This window comes from Odocoileus virginianus, chromosome 20 (assembly GCF_023699985.2).
Source record: "Odocoileus virginianus isolate 20LAN1187 ecotype Illinois chromosome 20, Ovbor_1.2, whole genome shotgun sequence".
NCBI classification, from domain to species: Eukaryota; Metazoa; Chordata; class Mammalia; order Artiodactyla; family Cervidae; genus Odocoileus; species Odocoileus virginianus.
This window is the reverse complement of record NC_069693.1, coordinates 13,535,653-13,554,796: the sequence shown is the minus strand read 5'-3', so window position 1 is coordinate 13,554,796 and position 19,144 is coordinate 13,535,653. Positions and strand designations below refer to the sequence as shown.

Sequence of the window (19,144 nt, the reverse complement as noted above, 5' to 3'; positions counted from 1 at the left end):
TTGTTTTTATTAGTTTGGCTCGCATAGACACAGGAGCCTGCCAGGCTCATTGCAGCTTGCGAGATCTTTACTTGTGGCATGCAAACTCTTAGTTACAGCATGTGGGATCTGATTCCCTAACCAGGAATGAAACCCAGGCCCCCAGCATTAGGAGGGCTGAGTCTTAGCCAGTGGACCACCAGGGAATTCCCAGTTTCTGCCCACTTTAAGCCAGGGGTAGAATTCATTGGCTCATGAAACTGCAAGTCCAGGGGTAGGACTGGCTTCAGGCATAGCTGCATCCAGGCACTCAAATGATGTCACCAGAGCTCTGTCTTCCTATCTCTTCCACTCAGCTGGTTCTGCCACTTTTTGCATTGTGGGTTGTCATTCTCTTCTGCGACTAACAAGCTCTCTCCATGTCATGGGAAAACAGACCAGCTGCTCAAGTCTTCTACATCTTTATACTTTCTCCTCCACATTCTTACCTGCTGGAGATCTGGGAAAACTCTGATTGGCTCTGCACGGATCACAAGCCCACGCCCCAGGCCAGTCACTGTCATCACGGATGATAGAGGAATGCTCCATCCTGGGTCCCGGGGCAGGCAGGGCACTGTGACTGGTGGTTCCGTCAGAGCCACCTGGCAGTGCTCGAGAGGCAGTTCCTCAGCAAAAGGAGAGGAAGCTAGGCCAGCAGAAACGAAGGAGACTTCCAAAAGACCCAAAGGAAGACTTTTCAGAAAAGAGGCAGTCATCAGCTGGGCTTCCCAGGTGGCGCTAATGGTAAAGAATCTGCCTGCCTGTGCAGGAGACATGAGAGACGCAGATTCAGTCCCTTGAGTCTGGAAGATCCCCCAGAGGAAGGCGTGGCAGCCCACTCCAGTATTCTTGTGTGGAGAATCCCATAGACAGAGGAGCCTGACGGGCTACAGTCCATGGGGTTGCAAAGAGTCAAACATGACTGAAGCGACTTCGTACTCATGTCAGCTGGGCAGACCCCCAAAGTTGACCTCCCTCTCCACATACATTACCCCACCCCCCTTGCTCCTGGCAGACATGGGAACCAGCAGGCAGCCGCTGCCAGGGTGTTTGGCTGTGGGGCAGGCCAAACCTGGACCTCATCCAGACGGCAGATGCTGCACCGAGGGCCGCGGCCCCATCCCCTCACGAAGACCTTCCCACTGAGGGGGAACGAGAGGACACAGAGGCTTTGTGGCAACGCAGGGGAGGCAGCCCCCAAAACTTGATGTCCATCCCGCAGGTGCTCACCATCCCCTCTGTCTCCCTAGCACTGCCCCCCCACCCTGCCTCTCTGGCCAGATGAGCGCCAGGGCAGAATGTGAGATGACAGCTCACACTGCGTCAGAGTGTTGTTTGACATATGGAGAGCGGCCAGGTGAAGTGACAGCAGCAATCATATACTAATAAATAATATTGCAGCTGCTCTTATATTGCAGGTTCACGTCACACTGCGTGTCAGGCATTTTCTATACTTGTTATGTACATTCACTCACTTAAATGTCATGACAGTTCTACAGTGAAGGCACTGTAATCTTCCTCATTGCAATGACGAGACAGGCACAGTCAGGGTAGGGGACTTGCCCAGAGCACCCTCAGTGGGTGACAGGACAAGGTGTCGGCTCAGGCCCCAGCCACCCCTTGGCCGCCTCTGGGGTTCCTCTGACTCAGCTCAGGCTGTATGTACATCAGGCCCATTCATGAGTTATGAACTCCATTTCATGCCAGTGTTTTATTGTTTGTCTTTTTTTTTTTTTCATGAAGACAGAACATGTAGAATGATTTTTTTTTTTTTTTAATGTACCGGACTTTGCTTTTTTTGTTTGTTCTTTTGTTTTTTGGGGATTTTTTGGCCATGCTCTGTGGCTTGCAGGACCTTAGTTCTCTGACCAGGGATCGAACCCAGGCCTCAGTAGTGAAAGCACAGAGTCCTAACCACTGGACCACCAGGGACTTCCCCCAGAGTTTGTTGTTCACACTGAGAGTTGTGGAAATGCTAGGTCAGGGTGTAATATTTTTCTGTGGTTCCTGTTCAGTAGGTTTGAAACTGACTTGGTGCCTTTACTGGACTATGCCTACTTCCACACACTTCCCACCCCCAGTGCCTGTGAAAACTAGCCTCTGAGTGCTGGACGTAGGGTCCTTGGAGCTCAGGGACGCAGGTGTGGAGTTCCTCCACTCGACAGAGATTCTCTCAGCACCACAGCAGCCAGCCCTGCACTGGGCACTGAGGAACCTTCTGTAAATGCAGCAGAGATGCTCATGGGACCGTGGGGAGGGCAGACAATACGTAGATAGCCTAGTAAATTATACATTGTGGTATATGATGACAAGGTGGAGCAGAAAGCGAGGAAGAGATAAGTGTGGGTGTGGTAAGATTTTTAGACAAGATAGTCAAGGGCGGTGTCACTCAGAAGAGAACATTTGAGTAAAAGGCCTAAAGAAGATGAGAGAAGGAGCCGTGGGGACCTGTGAAGAATGCTCCAGGTGGAGGGAGCAACCTGCGCAAAGGTCCTGAGGCAGGAAAGTGCCTGGTACAGTCACTTAGTGGTTGTGAAACCTTGGACGATTTCTCTCAGAGCTTCCATTCCCTCCGTGGGATCCCAGTCTCTCAGGACTGTGGCGTAGGCTTGGTGAGGTTGCCCATATAAAGTAGGCAGTGCTGGGCCAGGCCCTTGGGGAGAGCCCACAGTTAGCCTTTGGCAGAGGTCTCAGTTTCCCATCCCTTTGTCACATTCCAATCAGCCCTGTTAATTTTGGCCCAGCGTGAGGTTCACAGCCACAGATGGGCCTTTCTCTGACCTCACACATGTGCAGGCCACATGGGTATTCAGTCCTGGGCCCAGCCCCTCACAGAGCTGCCTGTTGGACACCCAGGCCTGAGGACCTTGTCATCTGGAGGAAGGGGCAGAGGCCAGCAAGGTTTGCCTTGCTGGGACTTACCTGGGGGTCCACTGGCGAAGACTCCACACTCCCAATGCAGGGAGCCTTGGTTCGATTCCTGGTCAGGGAACTAGATCCCACATGCCACAACTAAGAGCCAACACAGCCAAGTAAATATATTTTTTAATTAAAAAAAACAAGCAAAGGCCCTTCCTGCCGTGGCAGCAGAGGAGTCACATAACCCAAAGTAGTAAGGACAATAGTAATAAGAACAGTTACCACCTGTAGTGCGTACTCCTGATGTGCTGTTGCAAGTGTTTTATATTCATTGAGCTTTCACATCCTCTCGGTAGTCCCTTGATGTGGGTTCCGTGATCCCCATTCTACAGATGAGGATTTTCAAGGTCTAGGGAAACAATCACTTGTCAGGGTCCACAGTGGCAGAGCCAGGATAGGAACCCAGACTGCCTGCGTCTCCAGTCCATGCTGTTAACCTCTAACCACTCACCACTCGCTGTGGGGCTGAGTTTGAACCCTGGCACTGTGAACAGACAGTGTGGGGTTCAGTTGAGCTCTGCCACTCACCAGCCTGTGACCTTAGGCAGACAGTTTTACCCCTGGACGCCTCCATTTCTTCGTCTGTAAAATAGACCTGTACTGTCTGTGTGCTGTCTCCAGGAAAGGCTGGAAGGTTCCCCTGGACCCGCACACGGGAGTTGGTAGCACACGGCTGCAGGCTAGCGAGTGCTCTGAGCGGAAGGTTCTGTGATGACGCTGAGGTTGTGGCTGTCCCTCTTTCCCGAGAGGTCAGAGGGCCATGCTGGGGAGTGAAGGTCAAGCTCCCAGACAGAGTTCTTTCTGTCCTTCTCCTGTCACACACTTGTGTCTCGGGGGCCAGAACAAGGGGCCCAGGCTGTTTTCCAAGCCAGCTGGCTGGCCCACCCCAGATGGCCGCCCCCGGCCACCAGGGAGACAGACTGGGCCCACGTCTCCCAGCAGATGGGACAGGAGCGTTGGCAGTGCCAATCTTCCCGCCAGGGCGGGAACAGACTGGAGCTGGGCTTCGGCACCACACACCAGAATGTCATCCTCACCCTCCCTGAGCCTGGACAGGACAGGCTCCAGGTCCAGGCCAGGGCAGCCCTGCCCTGAGCCCCTGGCTGGCAGGACACAGAGACTGCCAGTAGCCAGGGGCCCCCGGGCCCAGTGGGTTCTCTTTGGCTCCCAAACACGAGTTTTTGACAGCCTTAGTTTGGTTAGGGTTAGAGGTTTGGATTCTTTGTCTTTCTTTATTGAAAAAAGTAGCAGTCACTCATTAAGTATTTAAACATATACACAGTAGAAAAGAATCTTGTATTAAGTGCAGAAAGTAAGGGTAGTAGTGAACCTCATTTGGGACCTCACTTGTGTTCAGCTGGTACCTCTGTTGGTGTGATGTAATCTCCAGAACATACTGTTAAGTTAGGGGAAAAACCAAACTGTAGCTTCCTAATAAGGTTAAATTTTCTTTATGTTTTTAACGACACATATGGCTTTGTGTAAATACATTTGTGTACTGTGACAACGACTGACATATTGAGTGATCAGTTTGTGCAGATAGACTGGTAATAAGCGCTGTATAAATTTTTCTTATTGAATTTTTTATTTTGACTGTGCTGGGTCTTCACTGGTGCTTTCAGGCTTTCTCTCGTTGTGGGAGTCAGGGCTGCTATTCATTGTGGTGCACGGGCTTCTCATTGTGGGGGCTTCTCTTGTTGCGGTTCCCAGGCTCTAGAGCACAGGCTCAGTATTTGTGGCACACGGGCTTAGTTGGTCCGAGGCATGTGGGATCCTCTCGGATCAGAGATTGAACCCACGTCTGCATTGGCAGGCGAATTCTTTACCCCTAAGCCACCAAGGACGCCCTTTGTATTGAATCTTTACAACCTTTTATGGCAGGCACTGTTATTCTCCATCTTATAGATAAAAGGCACGGAGAAATTCAGCAACTTGCCAGAGTCACACTGCTAGAAAAGGGGGACGAGCTAGGATTTGAACTGAGGCAAAATTTGAACTCCCAAGGGACCTCCCAGGAAGACCTCTGGGAGAGTGGACCAGTACGGAGGAAGGCAGGGGCGCATCTGAGTCGGGGGCTGGTGAAGAACAGCCTGCGCGGGTGGGAACCTCCTTGCTGGCGTGCCCCTGAGGCCCTTTCACAGCTCAGTGAGATGATTCAGGCTGAGCAGCGAGTGTAGATTTTATTGGGAGAGAGATGGACTGCTGTCAGCGGCTTCTGCACAGAGGAGAGACATGATCTGACTCAAGCTGCTGCGGGAAGAACGGACTGGAGTCAGGTGGTGGCAGGGCGGGCGCAGGGAGACCGGGAGAAGGCTGCTGTCACAATCCAGGTAGGACAGGACCAGGTGGAGGGCGGAGATGGCCGCACGTTGCAGCCTGCCAGTGCCCTACTTATTAATCCTAGCAGAGAAGTACAATCTGGGAGCTTTTCAACTGGTGGCTTTTGGTCAAGTCTTCAGAGCCAGAAATGTGACGGTAGGCCACCTGTCTCCAGTGCGGAAGAAAACGAGGACTTCTGGGCCACACTCTCTCTTATCTCCAGCAGAGGGCGCTGTGGGACAGCGTCCGCAGGATTCAAAGGCACTGATCCTGTGGGTCTGTGAGTGGAAATTCACAATCCCAGGGCCACCCAGATTCACAGAGCAAAGCATCCATATCATGGCTTTTCATGATCTATTTCAAGACTATCCTGCCTATGATAAGAGAGCTGTTTGTTTATAACTGGGAACTCCCAACCATGAGATCATCTCCTTTCCATGCCTCTTGCCCAGGTCCTGTTTGGCAAGGGCAGGCTGTGTGTTTAGAGGCAATGTTGTGACATGTTCTTTTTGCTGTCTCTTGCGTCTGTTGACTTAGGGTGAGCGTGTTTTTCCAGTTAACACTAAGCCGTCTCAGTCTTTTAAACTGTAGCCCCACGTGTGTTTCATGTGCTCACAGCAGTCCCCTCGGGGGAGGATTTTTTTTCCCTGTCCTGCTGTAGACCAGGGAGTCATCTTGCAGTGATGCTGGAGCTGCGGTGCCTCACCCAGGACATGGCGTAGCCTGGCAGCCAGCAGTGCTCTGTGGATGGGAGCCTGAGCTAGAGTCAGTGAGGACGCGCAGCAGGGGCTCTCAGACAGGGCTGGCGGGTGTAAATGGGCACAGCCACTTGGAAAACTGCTTGGCAGTTCCATAAAAGTGAAAATTAACATGCCTGGTGACTCAGCAATTCCTCTCCTGAGTATAAACCCAGACGCAAATGTGTTCATGTGCTCTGAGAGGTGCTTCCATGAATGTTCCTAACAACACTGTTTGCAGTTGTCAAACACTGGAAGCAGCTTCCACGCTCATCAGCAGTAGGATGGATTAAATCCATCGTGGTGGAAATAGTATTCTCTTGCAGCAACCTGGTCCCATCTCATAGCTGTGGCATTGTGAGAAAGAGGCCAGATAGAAATGAATACAAACACTTGAAGCTCAGAAACAGGCAGAAATACATCATGGTGCAAAGAGTTACGATAGGATTGCTCTTGTTCTTGTTTAGTCACTGAGTCATCCCCGACTCTTTGCAGCCCCATGCATGCACTATGGCCTGCCAGACTCCTCTGTCCATGCGATTCTCCAGGCAGGAATGCTGGGGTGGGTTGCCATTTCCTTCCCCAGGGGATCTTCCTGACCCATGGATTGAACCCACGTCTGGCACTCTGGGAGGTGGAGTCTTTAGCACTGAGCCACCAGGGAAGCCTAGGGTTGCTTTTAGGGAAGTGAAAAGGGACACAAAAGAGTTTTTTGGAGACTGGCAGTGTGTTTCTTCATCTGGGTGGTGATTGCCTAGGTATTCACTCTGTGCTAATTCCTTGAGCTGTACTTAACATGTGTGGTGTACTCTTCTGGAGTACATTATATTTCAGAGGGAAAAAATTACTCAGAGAAAAATCATGGGCTCTGGAGATGTCACACCTAGGGTGGAATCCTGGTTCAGCCACTTAACTGCGGTGACCTTGGATAAGGCACCTAGCCTCTTAGAGCTTCACTTTTCTTATCAGTAAAAGGGAGATAGTAACATTCCCCTCCCCCAACAGACCTATACATATACTAGTAGTTATAACTACTATCATGCCTGAATACAGTGCAGTTGAACTATGCTTTCATAAATGTGACTTGTTATTAAGATATATCTGTTAGAAATTACTTTGTCTGCAAAGTAACAGGAAACATGACTATAGCTAAAACAAATATGGGGTTATTTTAATTATCTAACAGGAAATCTGGAGGTAGGAAGTGACAGGGACTGACTTCTTTGTCATCTTGTTGTTGTCTCATTCCTAATGATCCCAGGGTGGCTGTTGCAGCTCCAGACATCTTATCCTCATACCAGCGTCCTTAGAAAAAAATGAGCAGGTGGAAAGGGGCTTTTTAAACCAGGGAAGAAAATCTTTCACCAGGAAAGAGAATCTGCCACAGATGTCTTCCCCAAGCTGAATTTCCTTCTCGTGTCATGGCCTGGATCTAGTCATGTGGCCACCTGTAGGAGAAATTTGGAAAGCAGCATCTGGGGAAGGGGAATGCAATGGCCATGATTGGCTTGACTAAATGTTTTGTTTTTTTTTTTAAGCAGTTTAGACAATGTATATTTCATAATTTACTGTTACATTCCATCAGGATATTTGTTATGACAGTCCAGCAGCTAAAACATGTATCTTTGGAAAAAAACTTCAAATGCTTAGTTTTGTAACGTATAAATATAATGCACATAACAAAGATACAGCAAGACACCTCCACCTACCCACAAATTGGAAAAGACCCTGATGCTGGGAAAGGCTGAGGGCAGGAGAAGGGGGCGACAGAGGATGAGATGGTTGGATGGCAACATGGACTCAATGGACATGAGTTGGAGCAAACTCCGGTGAAAGACAGGGGAGCCTGGGCGTGCCGCAGTCCGCAGGGTTGCAGTCAGACATGACTGAGTGAACAACAGCAGCAACCCAGAAATCGCTACATTTCTGAAACACCTCTGTATTGGCCACAGTGCTTTCAGCTCTGAGAAAACTGAAGTCTGTGAAGTGCCAGCTAGTAACTGTCTTAAGTTCTGTGGGGCATTGGTCTTCTTCAGACTATTGAACTCTGCTAATTTAGTGTGCAGGTAGCCACAGGTAAAACAAACGAGTGTTTTTTTTATTAGTGTTCTAATAAAACTTGACATTATAGACACTTAAGTTTTAATATCATATACATTTCACATCACACGATATTCTTTAATTTTTTCAACCATTTAGAAATTTAAAACATTGCAGGCAGTGGGCCAGATCCAAATCACCTGTGGAAAAACATACAACCCAACCAAAGCAAGGCACTGCAGCAGTGAAATGGGTGAATGCTGGTAACCAACCTTTTATTTATTCGTTTTGCAGCATAGTTCAAAAAATACAAATTATAATGATGATAGTACCTAACATAGAGCCCTTCCTGTGTCTCAAACACTTATTCTAAGGACTTCAAAAATATTAACTCATGTACACCTCAAAGCAATCCTAACATATTGTTATTATCACTTCTTTTTTATAGAAAAGGAGACTGAGGCACAGAGAGGTTGATTGCATGCCTCATGATAGAATCTGAGCCTGGGCAGTTGGAGTCCCGAGTCCACGCTCTTAACCTCTGTGTCATGTTGCTTCTACTAAAAAGATAAAGGTAGTGAAGACCATGTAGGATTCTCATATAACTCAGCTGCGGTATAAATTGCAACCTGCTCTGCAGCCTGCTAAATATCAGTTCAGCTCTGCAACCTGCTAAAACAACACTAACATATTTCTTTCTGTAGTATTACTTTTTTATTGTGTAGGGTGTTTTCAGCTTTTTTTAAATGTAACTTGTTGTTTAGTTGCAAAGTCATACCTGACCCTTTTGTGACCCCATGGATTATAGCCCACCAGGCTCCTCTCTGTCCATGGGATTTCCCAGGCAAGGATACTGGAGTGGGTTGCTGTTTCCTTTTCCACTGACTAAAGGTTTTAAAATCTGACTGCACATCAGAATTTCCCAAGAAATATTAAAAAAGAGAATAGGTTTGTAAACATACAGATATATAAGTGTGTGTATACTGCACACATATATGCATATAGACAGTCAAGCCTGGGCCCCTCCACCAACCAGCTGAATCAGAGCCATTGGTGGTGACTTTGACAGGAAACCAAGGCTACAGTTCAAGACCCACGACGGTACTGCTGTCTGGAGCAGGAAGGTGTTTTACCTAAAAGTGCGTGGTAATAGACTTCCATGATGACTCAGACAGTAAAGAATCCACCTGCAATGCAGGAGACTCGGGTTCGAACCCTAGGTCAGGAAGATCCCCTGGAGAAGGGAATAGCTACCAATGCCAGTTTTCTTACCTGAAGAATTCCATAGACAGAGGAATCTGGTGGGCTACAGTCCATGGTGTCTCAAAGAGTTGGACATGAATGGTAATACATGTACATATATTATTGTGACAGTAGAAGTGTTTGTTAGCATGCCGACATTGTAGTGCCTGTTTTATTCACTCTACCTTTTATTACCTGATATTATCCACCGCCCCACCTGCGCGTCAGCTCCGGGAAGACAGGGGTCTTTGTTTTTTCACCACACTAAAGAGGGCACTGGGACAATATTTGTTGAACAAACAAAGGCTGTTCCATCCACTGTCCCAACACTCCCTGGAAGCTGAGGTGGAGAGATAGGAAGTCATTTGGTCAAGATCTCACAGCCAAGGGGTAGCAAGTTCAAGTTCGTTCAGACCCAGTGCTTTTCAGCCCCAGAGTCCAAGCTTCTGACCATCACACATGTCGCTGTGAGAACAGAACAGCCTCGGGGGCTCTCTCGTTCCTTCCCGCGTCCTGAGAGCCTCGTCTCCCCCCCTTCTCCCTGGAGCAGCTCACCACCTTGAGGGGCTCCATCCTGGAGGATGCCACACCCACCGCCATGAAGCATGGCACCGGCCGGGGCCTGCCCCTGCGGGACGCCCTGGAGTATGTCATCCCTGAACTCAACATCCACTGCCTGCGCCTGGCTCTCAACACTCCCAAGGTGACGGAGCAGCTGCTGAAGCTCGACGAGCAAGGGGTGAGCCGGGGCCCAGGAGGGGTGGGGGCGCAGGGGCAGCAGCCTGCAGCACCACTGCCCGACCCTCTTCCGTCTCACTTTCCTTTTTCCTCCAAAGAACAGAAACCCACTCAGGCTAGTTCCAGTAAGAGGAGGAACCTTCTATCAAGTTCTAGGGCTGCCAGGAGCCAGCATGTGACTGCTGGGGCTCCCGGGGGAGATAGTCTAGGACTGAGGCAGCCACCGGGTCCGCGTGTGTGTCAGTGCTTCTGCTCCCTCGCTGCATACTGCCTCCCCCTGCTTCTCTGGCCCTCCCACAGCCCCCAGAGCTGCTATTAGGATGAGAGCCTTGTACAGGCCCTGGCTAGCTGACCCTCAGTCCCAGAAGAGCCTCTCACGGCCCCACGCTTAGGTCACGTCACCGTCTGTGGTCCAGTGACCAGGGCATCAGGGACACATAAAACATGGCTACCAGGGCTCACCCCTAAGAAACAGCGTCGACCCCACTGAGCCCTCCAGAATTGCCTTTTGCAGAACCTTAGCCAGTTCCAGCCCACATGCTGTGGGAAGCCAGCCAGGGTGACTGTCTTTCCCTCGAGAGCGCCACCCTCCACCCTGTGTAGAAAGTCAGGGCGTGGTGGCGGCGCCCCTTGCCGTGCCTCTCTGGAAACGCGGGGAGGGAGAGGGACAGCTGGGACACGCCCCCACCCCTCTTTTCTTCTCTGGCTACGGCACTGAACCCCCATGTAAGCCCAGCAGCCAGGGGGAGCCCCTCCTGTCCCGCGCCCTCCTCCATCTGTCTGGCCTGCCTCCCTGACGCTGCTCCTGCCTCTGCAGCTCTGCCGGAAGCACAAAGTGGGCATCCTCTACTGCAAGGCCGGCCAGAGCTCGGAGGAGGAGATGTACAACAACGAGGAAGCCGGCCCGGCCTTTGAAGAGTTCCTCTCCCTCATCGGGGAGAAGGTCTGCCTGAAGGGCTTCACCAAGTACGCCGCCCAGCTGGACGTCAAGAGTAAGTGGCCGCAGTGGGTGGCCTGGCAGGGGGAGCTCTAACCAGCCCACTTATCCCACGGGCTTAGTCCTGGTGATGCCCTCGCAAGGACACTGGGCAGCAGGCACTCCAGGCCTCGGCGGCGCAGGCACTCTGGATGAGTGTCGCGTGTTCTAGTAAAGCCTGAAGATGGTCCTGCGCTGTGTCTCAGCACCTGCGCTCCCAGACGCGTGCTCTGAGATCTCGAGCACGTGCGTGCCCAGGGGGGTCCTGAGGGGTCACAGCCACAGACACCTGCGTGGTGCCCACTGTGCCCGAGGACCCAGGGGACACAGCGCTCCTGGCCAGTCTCCCAAATCGCAGCCACCGGGAGGCCACCTGGCCCTGGTGCTGGCCAGCCATGGCTTCAGTGACCTCACCTGTCACAGCTTGTCCCCTGGGATGTCAGTCCACAAGAGCAGGCACTCCTCGGTCTGTCCTGCTGCTTCCCTCACACTGCCTTAAGTTAAGCTGGGGTCCTAAGGGGCCAAGGCATAGGCCTCCAGGGTGAGTGTGACACCCTGGAGTCAGTTGCAGCACGGCCTGTGGGTTCACTCAGACATGCAGCAGAAACCACCTCCTGGCTGTCCTGCCCAGACAGGAAGGAGCAGTTCAAGGTGATAGAAGAAAATATGGGGACCCTGACCTTGTATCGGGCCCAGGCCTGGACAGCATGGTGTGTGACCTGAGAGGGGTGAGTTGGAATAAAATAGACAAAGAAGGGGCAAGAAACATGTTCCAAGAAAAAGGAGCAGCACATGAGAAAGCCCCGAGGTCCCAAGCTTCAGGGAATAAATGGCAAGGGTGAGCTGAGGGGCAGGCAGGGGCCTCACATGCAGGACCTTTACTGCTGAAGATCAGTGATTTGGGTCTCTTTCCTAGGAGAATTTTGAAACTCATAAGAGGCAGCATTGAATACTATTAAGAAAACATTCTGGAGACTTCCCTCATGGTTCACTGGCTAAGACTCCACACTTCCAGTGCAGGGGGCACAGGTTCAATCCCTGGTCAGGGAACTAGGATCCCGCATTCTAGGTGGCCCAGAAAACAACAAAAAAGAACAATGCATGGCATGTCCAAAAATTTTTAAAAAAAGAAAACACTCTGGAGTCAGATAGTCCAAGTTCCAGTTCAAGCCCTACCACTCACTGTAGTATGTAAGCCCTGGGGTGAGTCACTCCATCCGTGTGCCTCAGTTTCCCCCTTTGGAGTCCATAATCAGGGGTGTTTCTCCCCAGTCATAACACCCTGCCGTTAGAGAAGAACGTGTCTCGACGCTCAGGATTATCATTTCCTTCTTCATAGTTTTGCAGTCTACATATGCATCTCTAAATAATATAATCCATTTTGCCTGTTTGGGCATATAACATGAATAGAATTATACAGTTTGTGCTCCTTTGTGTCTGGCATCTTTTGTTCCACATTGCATTTGTAGGATTTGCCCATGTGGTGGCTGTGACTCATTCATTTTCATGGCTGTGTATTTTTCCACAGTATGAATTGTTTATCCCTGGGACTGACATATTGAGAACAGCTGTACCCATGTCCTGGGGCACTCATGTATGATTTCTCTAGGCTGTGATCCTAGGAGAGAAAGTGCTTGGCTCATCAGTGAAGCCTGTCTGCAGGTTCAGTAACCATTACTAAAGTTTTCCAAAGTGACTGTACCAATTTACACACCTCACCAGCCGCACAGAGGGTTCTGGTTGCTCCACACCCTCCCCAGCCCTTGGCACTGTCAGACTTTGAAATGTTTACCAGTCTGGTGGGTGCTTAATATAAGATTTCCTTTTTATCTTAATTTACTGAAATTTTATTGTTGCTGCTGCTGCTGTTATTGTGGCTGTGTGACATGTGGGATCTTCGTTCCCCAACCAGGAACCAGACCCACGTGCCCTGCGTTGGATGGACAGTCTTAACTACCGGACCACCAGGCACATCTCTAAATTTACTGAGCTTTAAAGAGTGAAGTTAAATGAAAACATCGACTTAAAAACTAACACAGATGGCGTGTGGGACATGGCAGGAGCCCAGAGGTTTTGGAGACGTGGTGCTTAACTGGTGTTTCTGTTTCAGCCGACTCCACAGGAACCCACTCCCTCTACACGACGTACCAGGACTACGAGATCATGTTCCACGTCTCCACCCTGCTCCCGTACACCCCCAACAACAGGCAGCAGGTCAGTGGGGCCCAGGGTGGGGGCTCCAAGTGACTTCTGGTTGATGCACAGCTGAACCCGAGGCAGCTTCCTTCCCCACGGCCTTTGGCTGGCTGCCCGCCCGGCACTGGCTCTCCTGGCACCATCTCGTGCAGCAGGTGGAGGCCTTCGGCCCTGGAGACCCTCCCTACCGCGGTCTCATCGCCTGGGGGTTGGAGACTAGGTCAGGTGTCACTCTGTGTCACTTTTTTGTTCTGGCTTTTCCTTGGCCACCCTGCTACCCCATCTCCTCTCAAGGGTCTCTTGAGTCATCAGGGGTCCTGTGGGGAAAGACCCAAGTGAATCAGTCAACATTGTATTTTGACTGTAAGTGACAGAGGTACAAATCAAATCAGCAAAAGCAAACAATGAGATTTACCGAGTTATATAATTCTCAAGTATAGTTCCAATATTTTGGCCACCTGATACAAAGAGCTGACTCATTGAAAAGACCCTGATTCTGGGAAAGACCAAGGGCAAGAAGAGAAGGGAGCAACAGAAGATGAGATGGTTGGATGGCATCACTGACTCAATGGACATGAGTTTAAGCAAACTCTGGGAGATAGTGAAGGACAGGGAAACCTGGCCATGCTATAGTATATGGGGTCGCAAAGAGTCGGTTGGACATGACTGAGCGCCTGAAGAACAGTTGTCAAGTACTGGGAGAGGACTGGCTTTAGGTATGGCTGGATCCAGGGGCTCAGACAATATCAGGAGTTCTTCCCGTTTGTCACCTCTGCTTGTATTCTTAGTGGTTGTATTCACAGATCTTCCCAAGGAGTGGCACCTTACATCCCAGCAGCTTAGCTCCCTCAGGAGAAAGAGAGCTCTGCCTTACAAGTGTCCCAGAAATGTTTCCGGGCTGAGTCTCATTGCACCACCCACTTGCCAGGCCCAGGGCAGGGGTAGGATGGACTGATTGGCCAAACCTGAAGCGTGTGCCCACCCCTAGAGAGCGCCAGTGAGAGGTGCTTTCCCAAAGGGGATGGACACGGCTGCCTGGAGGGGGAGGAGGTGCTGGGTGGGCACAGCAGCTGCTGCGTGCCGCCAGGCCGCCTCTCCTGGACACGCCGTGCATGTCCAGGAGCACTTTCTCATGAACAGAAACCCCACAGGCTTTTGACAGTCTAGGAAGTGTGTGTGTTTTTTCTGTTGGTTTGGGCTTTCCCAAGTGACTCAGTGGCAAAGAATACACCTGCCAATGCAGAAAGCCTGGGTTCAATTCCTGGGTCAGGAAGATGGTCTGGAGTAAGAAGTAACAACCCACTCCAGTATTCTTGCCTGAAAAATCCCACGGACAGAGCAGTTTGGTGGGCTACAGTCCATGGGGTCTCAGAGTCAGGCACAGCTGAGCACGCACACCACACCACCGCAGGTGACAGTGTACAATCTGCTGGCCAAAAATGGTCAGACATCAGTGATTTTTAGAACGTTCACCTAGTAACAGCTGGAGGAGCATCGCTCTCGTTGGACCTGAGCTGCCTTCTCTGTCTGCCACTTCCTCAGTGTCATCTCCCCTCCCTGGGCCTCAGGTCCCGCCTCTGAAATGGGCAGAACAGTAGCACCCACATCTCAGGGTCACTGGGCAAGGACCCTGCACTTGTGTGTGAAACCGGAGCTCCTGGCAGGGCCCAGGCCGGGAGGTACTCGGGAAGCAGCTGAACGTGCTCCCGGAGGCGTGGTGGGGAGGGCTTGGGTTCTGGGGTCTCGCAGAAGTGGGTTCAACTCACAGCTCCCCCCTCCATGACCCTGGGCTGAGGGCAAGACGTTTAACCCCCGTGAACCTAACTTTTCTCATCAACAGAAGGTCAGATGAATTAATCCCTCACAGGACTTGTGAAGGTGACATGAGGTTACCCACATGTACCCACATGTTACCCACAGCTTTCGCATGTGGGTGGACGACGCCTGGTTCAGGGCTGTTCACAATAAATGGGCACTTCAGCAGTTGAGTTTGGTCCTGTGTATAAAACACAGAGAGCTACCAGTCCGGCAGGGTGTGTTGTGCCGCTACGTGCGACCAGATTTCACACTCCCGGCCACCTCACATAGAGTTGCACGCGACCCCCCGCATTGGCGGGAATTCCTAACGGTTATATGAAGACTAAACTTCTATACCTAAGAACAATGTGGGACTTCCCTGGACATCCAGTGATTAAGACTCTGCACTTCCACTGCAGGGGACGTGGGTTCGATCCCTGGCTGGGAAACTAAATCCCACATGCCCACACGGTGTGGCCAAAAAAAAAAAAGAACAATGTAATTTTAGCAAGGAAGTAAAATGCCAAGAGTACATCATCGCCTTTAAAGATGACAGTTTTTCTCAGAGGCCATGACAGGCAGGGGGGCCATGACAGGGTTCCTGTGGGCTGATCTGAGGCTATCACCCCAACCTTCTCAACTCGGGTAGCCAGAGATGGGCCCTGCCAGTGGTGCCGAGGCTGCCTCTGCCAGTGTCCATGAATGTGACCTTGAGCAAGTCAGAAGCTGCCAGACCATGCTGTCCTCCAGCTGAGATTTATTGAGCACCTGCTGTGTGCCAGGCCCCGCTCTGGGCACTGAGGATAAAGCACCTGGCCGTGAACAAAGCAGACAAAACCCTTGTCCTCCAGGAGGTGCTGCGTTAGTGGGAAAGACAGAAACAAAAGGAAGAGGCGTAGCCGCTTGTTAAGATGAGTGTGGACGAGTAACACACTGTTACTTAAGTGACAAGGGCAGAAGAGCAGAGGGGGTGCAATCACGGGTAACAGACAGGCAGGGCCTCGTGGGAGGGTGGCATTTCAGCCCAGACCTGAAGGAGGGCAGGCGGGAGCGAGCCACGTGGGGATCTGGGGGAAGGAGTTCCAGGCCGCAGGATGGTCCACAGGAGCCTCAGGGAAGGAAAGGTTTCTGATTCATTCAAGGAGCAGCAGGAGGCTGGTGTGGCTGGGGCAGAGGGGGAGCATGGCTGGAGCCAGCAGAGAGGTGACGGGGCGGGTCATGAACCTGAGCCTACCCTGACGTTTTCCTCTCCCCCACCACCAGCTGCTGAGGAAGAGGCACATAGGCAACGACATCGTGACCATCATCTTCCAGGAGCCCGGGGCGCTGCCGTTCACCCCCAAGAACATCCGCTCCCACTTTCAGCACGTCTTCATCATTGTCCGGGCCCACAATCCCTGCACTGATAACGTCTGCTACAGGTACACGCCCCGCCCCCGGCATGCACAGGAAGTCAGGAAAGCTGGTTTCCAGCGTCCAGGGAGCATGGAGGTGGGAGAGGGAGGGCACGGCTGGCCGCCTCCCACGTTTCTTGTCCGTGCTTCAGTAGGGGAGCTCTACTCACTCGTTCCTACACCTCCTGAGAGAGTGGTTCTTAACCAGAAAGGGGCATGTCATCCCAGTTTCGACAAAGAAACCATCAGGAATTTGTTTTTGCCTGGAGTCTTTTGGTTGCAAGTGACAGAAAACCCACCTCAAAAAGGCAGCCACAGGGCTTCCCTGGCAGTCCAGTGGTTAAGACTGTGCGCTTCTAGGATCCCACATGCCTCGTGGTGCATGAAAAGAACATAAATGAGTGAAGAGGCAGTCTTACATGCTGGCTATCATAAATGACACAGTCAGGCCCACCTGGAGGTGTTCCACTTCCCTGTACATCATTTCATCTGCTGGCAGCTCCAGGCTTAGCATCTTGCCAGCTGCAGACCCAGCAGAAAGAGAGCCTGCCTTTCCCAGGAAAAGAAGCCCCAGAACTGAGGCTCACTAACCCACATATGGTCACATTCCCATCCCAGAGCAAGACTAGCACCTGTCCTGGGCACGAGGTGTGTGGCTGAGGGGGACCAGAGTGTGGCCCAAAGGAAGACCAGAAGATGCAAGGATGGAGGCAGGGCAGACAGCAGTGGCCCCCTTGGGCGGCAGTGCTGAGGGTTCTTAATTTGAAGATCAATAAGTGACAAAAGGGACTTCCCTGGTGGTCTAGTGGCTAAGGTTCCACAGTCCCAGTGCAGGGGGCCTGGGTTCAATCCCTGGTCAGGGAACTAGGTCACTCATACCACAATAAAGACCCAATGCAGGCAAATAAATAAATAAACACATTAAATAATACTGTGTTACAAACTTAAGTCCCATTCAGTGTCTTCCCCAAGCACCAGTCTCACCGGAGGACATGGCCAGCCCCCACAGGACAAATGGAAAGTGCTCTGGGTGTGGGGTGAGAAGAGTGCTGTGGTTCTTGAAAACCAGCCCATCAATAACCTGGGCCCAGGGCCAAGGTCTACACTGGTCCCTGGTCAGCATCGCAGACCAGGCTTAGGACTGTTAGTTTACATTTAAAGAACAAAAAAAAAGTTTGAAATTAGATACAAAAGGTAAAATTTTTTTAAGTTAAAGATCAAAATTCACCTTTCATCTCTTAAGTCCTCACCATCCCATTGCCGTCACAGAGGCAACTGCTCTTAGCACTTTCTTGATAACCTAGACCCATTCAGGCAAATGTGTGCAAGTATTCCTTTTCCACCTTTTTAATACAAGTTGTATCATATCCCACACACTGTTCTGCATCCTGCATTTTTTCACTCAGCAGCCTTTGAGAACTTTGCACTCCAGTCTTTAAAGTGTTTTTCCCTTCTTCATAACTGTGTATTATTCCATCACATAGATGCCTAAGAGTCTCCCCCTATCCCTTAGTGATGGGTATTGGGGTTGTTTCCTGTCACCTATTACTACATTCCCCCTTGCAGTGCTATTATTAACACATTCCCTCCACGTAGTTTTGTGAGGGAGGGCGGTTGTTTGTTTATTTTTGGCCATGCTCTGCTGCTTGTGAGATCTTAGTTCCCTGACCAGGGATTGAACCCAGGCCCTTGGCAGTGAAAGCACTGAGTCTTAACCAGTGGACCACACAGGAATTCCCCATAACCTAGTTTAGACGCTCATGGCACACGTGTCCAGATACACAGCTGGGATAGGCGAGGTTCTCAGCATGGAGTTACTGGGCCAAATGGTATGTGCATAGGTGCCCTGGGTGGACTCGTTGGAAGTGCCAAGAACCTACCAGTTTCTTCTCATTTGACTCATTTGAAAAGACCCTGATGCTGGGAAAGATTGAAGGTGGAAGAAGAAGGGGACGACAGAGGATGAGATGGTTGGATGGCATTATCAACTCAGTGGACATGAGTTTGAGTAAACTCAGGGAGTTGGTGAAGGGAGGCTTGGAGTGCTGCAGTCCATAGGGTCTCAAAGTCAGACACAACTGAGCACCTGAACTGAACTAACCAGCTGCTTCTCTGGGCCAGATATGTGAGAGGATGGAGGGGGATTCCAACATGCAGGAAGTGCTGTGGACCACCAGGCTGGATGTGTTGCCGCTGGGAGCTAGCACACCAGGGGGAAGGCCTGTGGCCCCTCCCCCCACCCGTTGCTCGTTCCCAGGACAGAGTACCAGCTCAGAGGGCTTGTGCCCCCAGGCTCCCTGTAGGCCTGAGGTTACAAAGATAGAGTTGTTCTTGAACATGCACACACACGTGCATCAGAGGTAAGAGGCTGCTGGATAAGCCCTTCTCCCCTTTCTCCTAACCACGAGCTCCCCTCTCCTACCTGGCTTATCACAGGAGCCTGCGGCCAGCCTTCATGTGGTTTCCAGAGGGATTTCTTTTTGTTCTGACGCACCAAGCTTTCTTGTTTTTTTTTTTTTTTTGCAATTCAAAATATTTTCATTATGCAACATTTCAAACGTTCTGAAAAGTACAGAGAATAACAGACACCCATGTGCCCACCACCAGATCTCACAGATGTTAACATTTTGCCGTCTTTGCTTCAGCTCTTGCTTTAATTTTGAAGAAAGAAAATGTTAGAGATGCAACCAAACTGCCCCCTCCCACAACCGCTTTTCTCCCCTCCCTCACACACAGCTGTTCTCTGGACAGACCTTCCCCTGTCCCCT

At 51.0% G+C, this 19,144-nt stretch overlaps 1 protein-coding gene across 7 annotated transcripts in view; it reads left to right on the top strand.

The window, feature by feature from the left end:
- SIPA1L3 (signal induced proliferation associated 1 like 3) overlaps positions 1-19,144 on the top strand; it is a 257,180-nt gene that overhangs the window by 156,955 nt on the left and 81,081 nt on the right. For all 7 annotated transcript variants that reach the window (XM_070450960.1, XM_070450959.1, XM_070450963.1 and 4 more), the window contains 4 exons: positions 9,826-10,014; positions 10,831-11,005; positions 13,100-13,203; positions 16,246-16,403. In XM_070450960.1, coding sequence (XP_070307061.1) covers positions 9,826-10,014; positions 10,831-11,005; positions 13,100-13,203; positions 16,246-16,403 — 626 coding nt within the window. The remainder of the gene's footprint in view (positions 1-9,825; positions 10,015-10,830; positions 11,006-13,099; positions 13,204-16,245; positions 16,404-19,144) is intronic.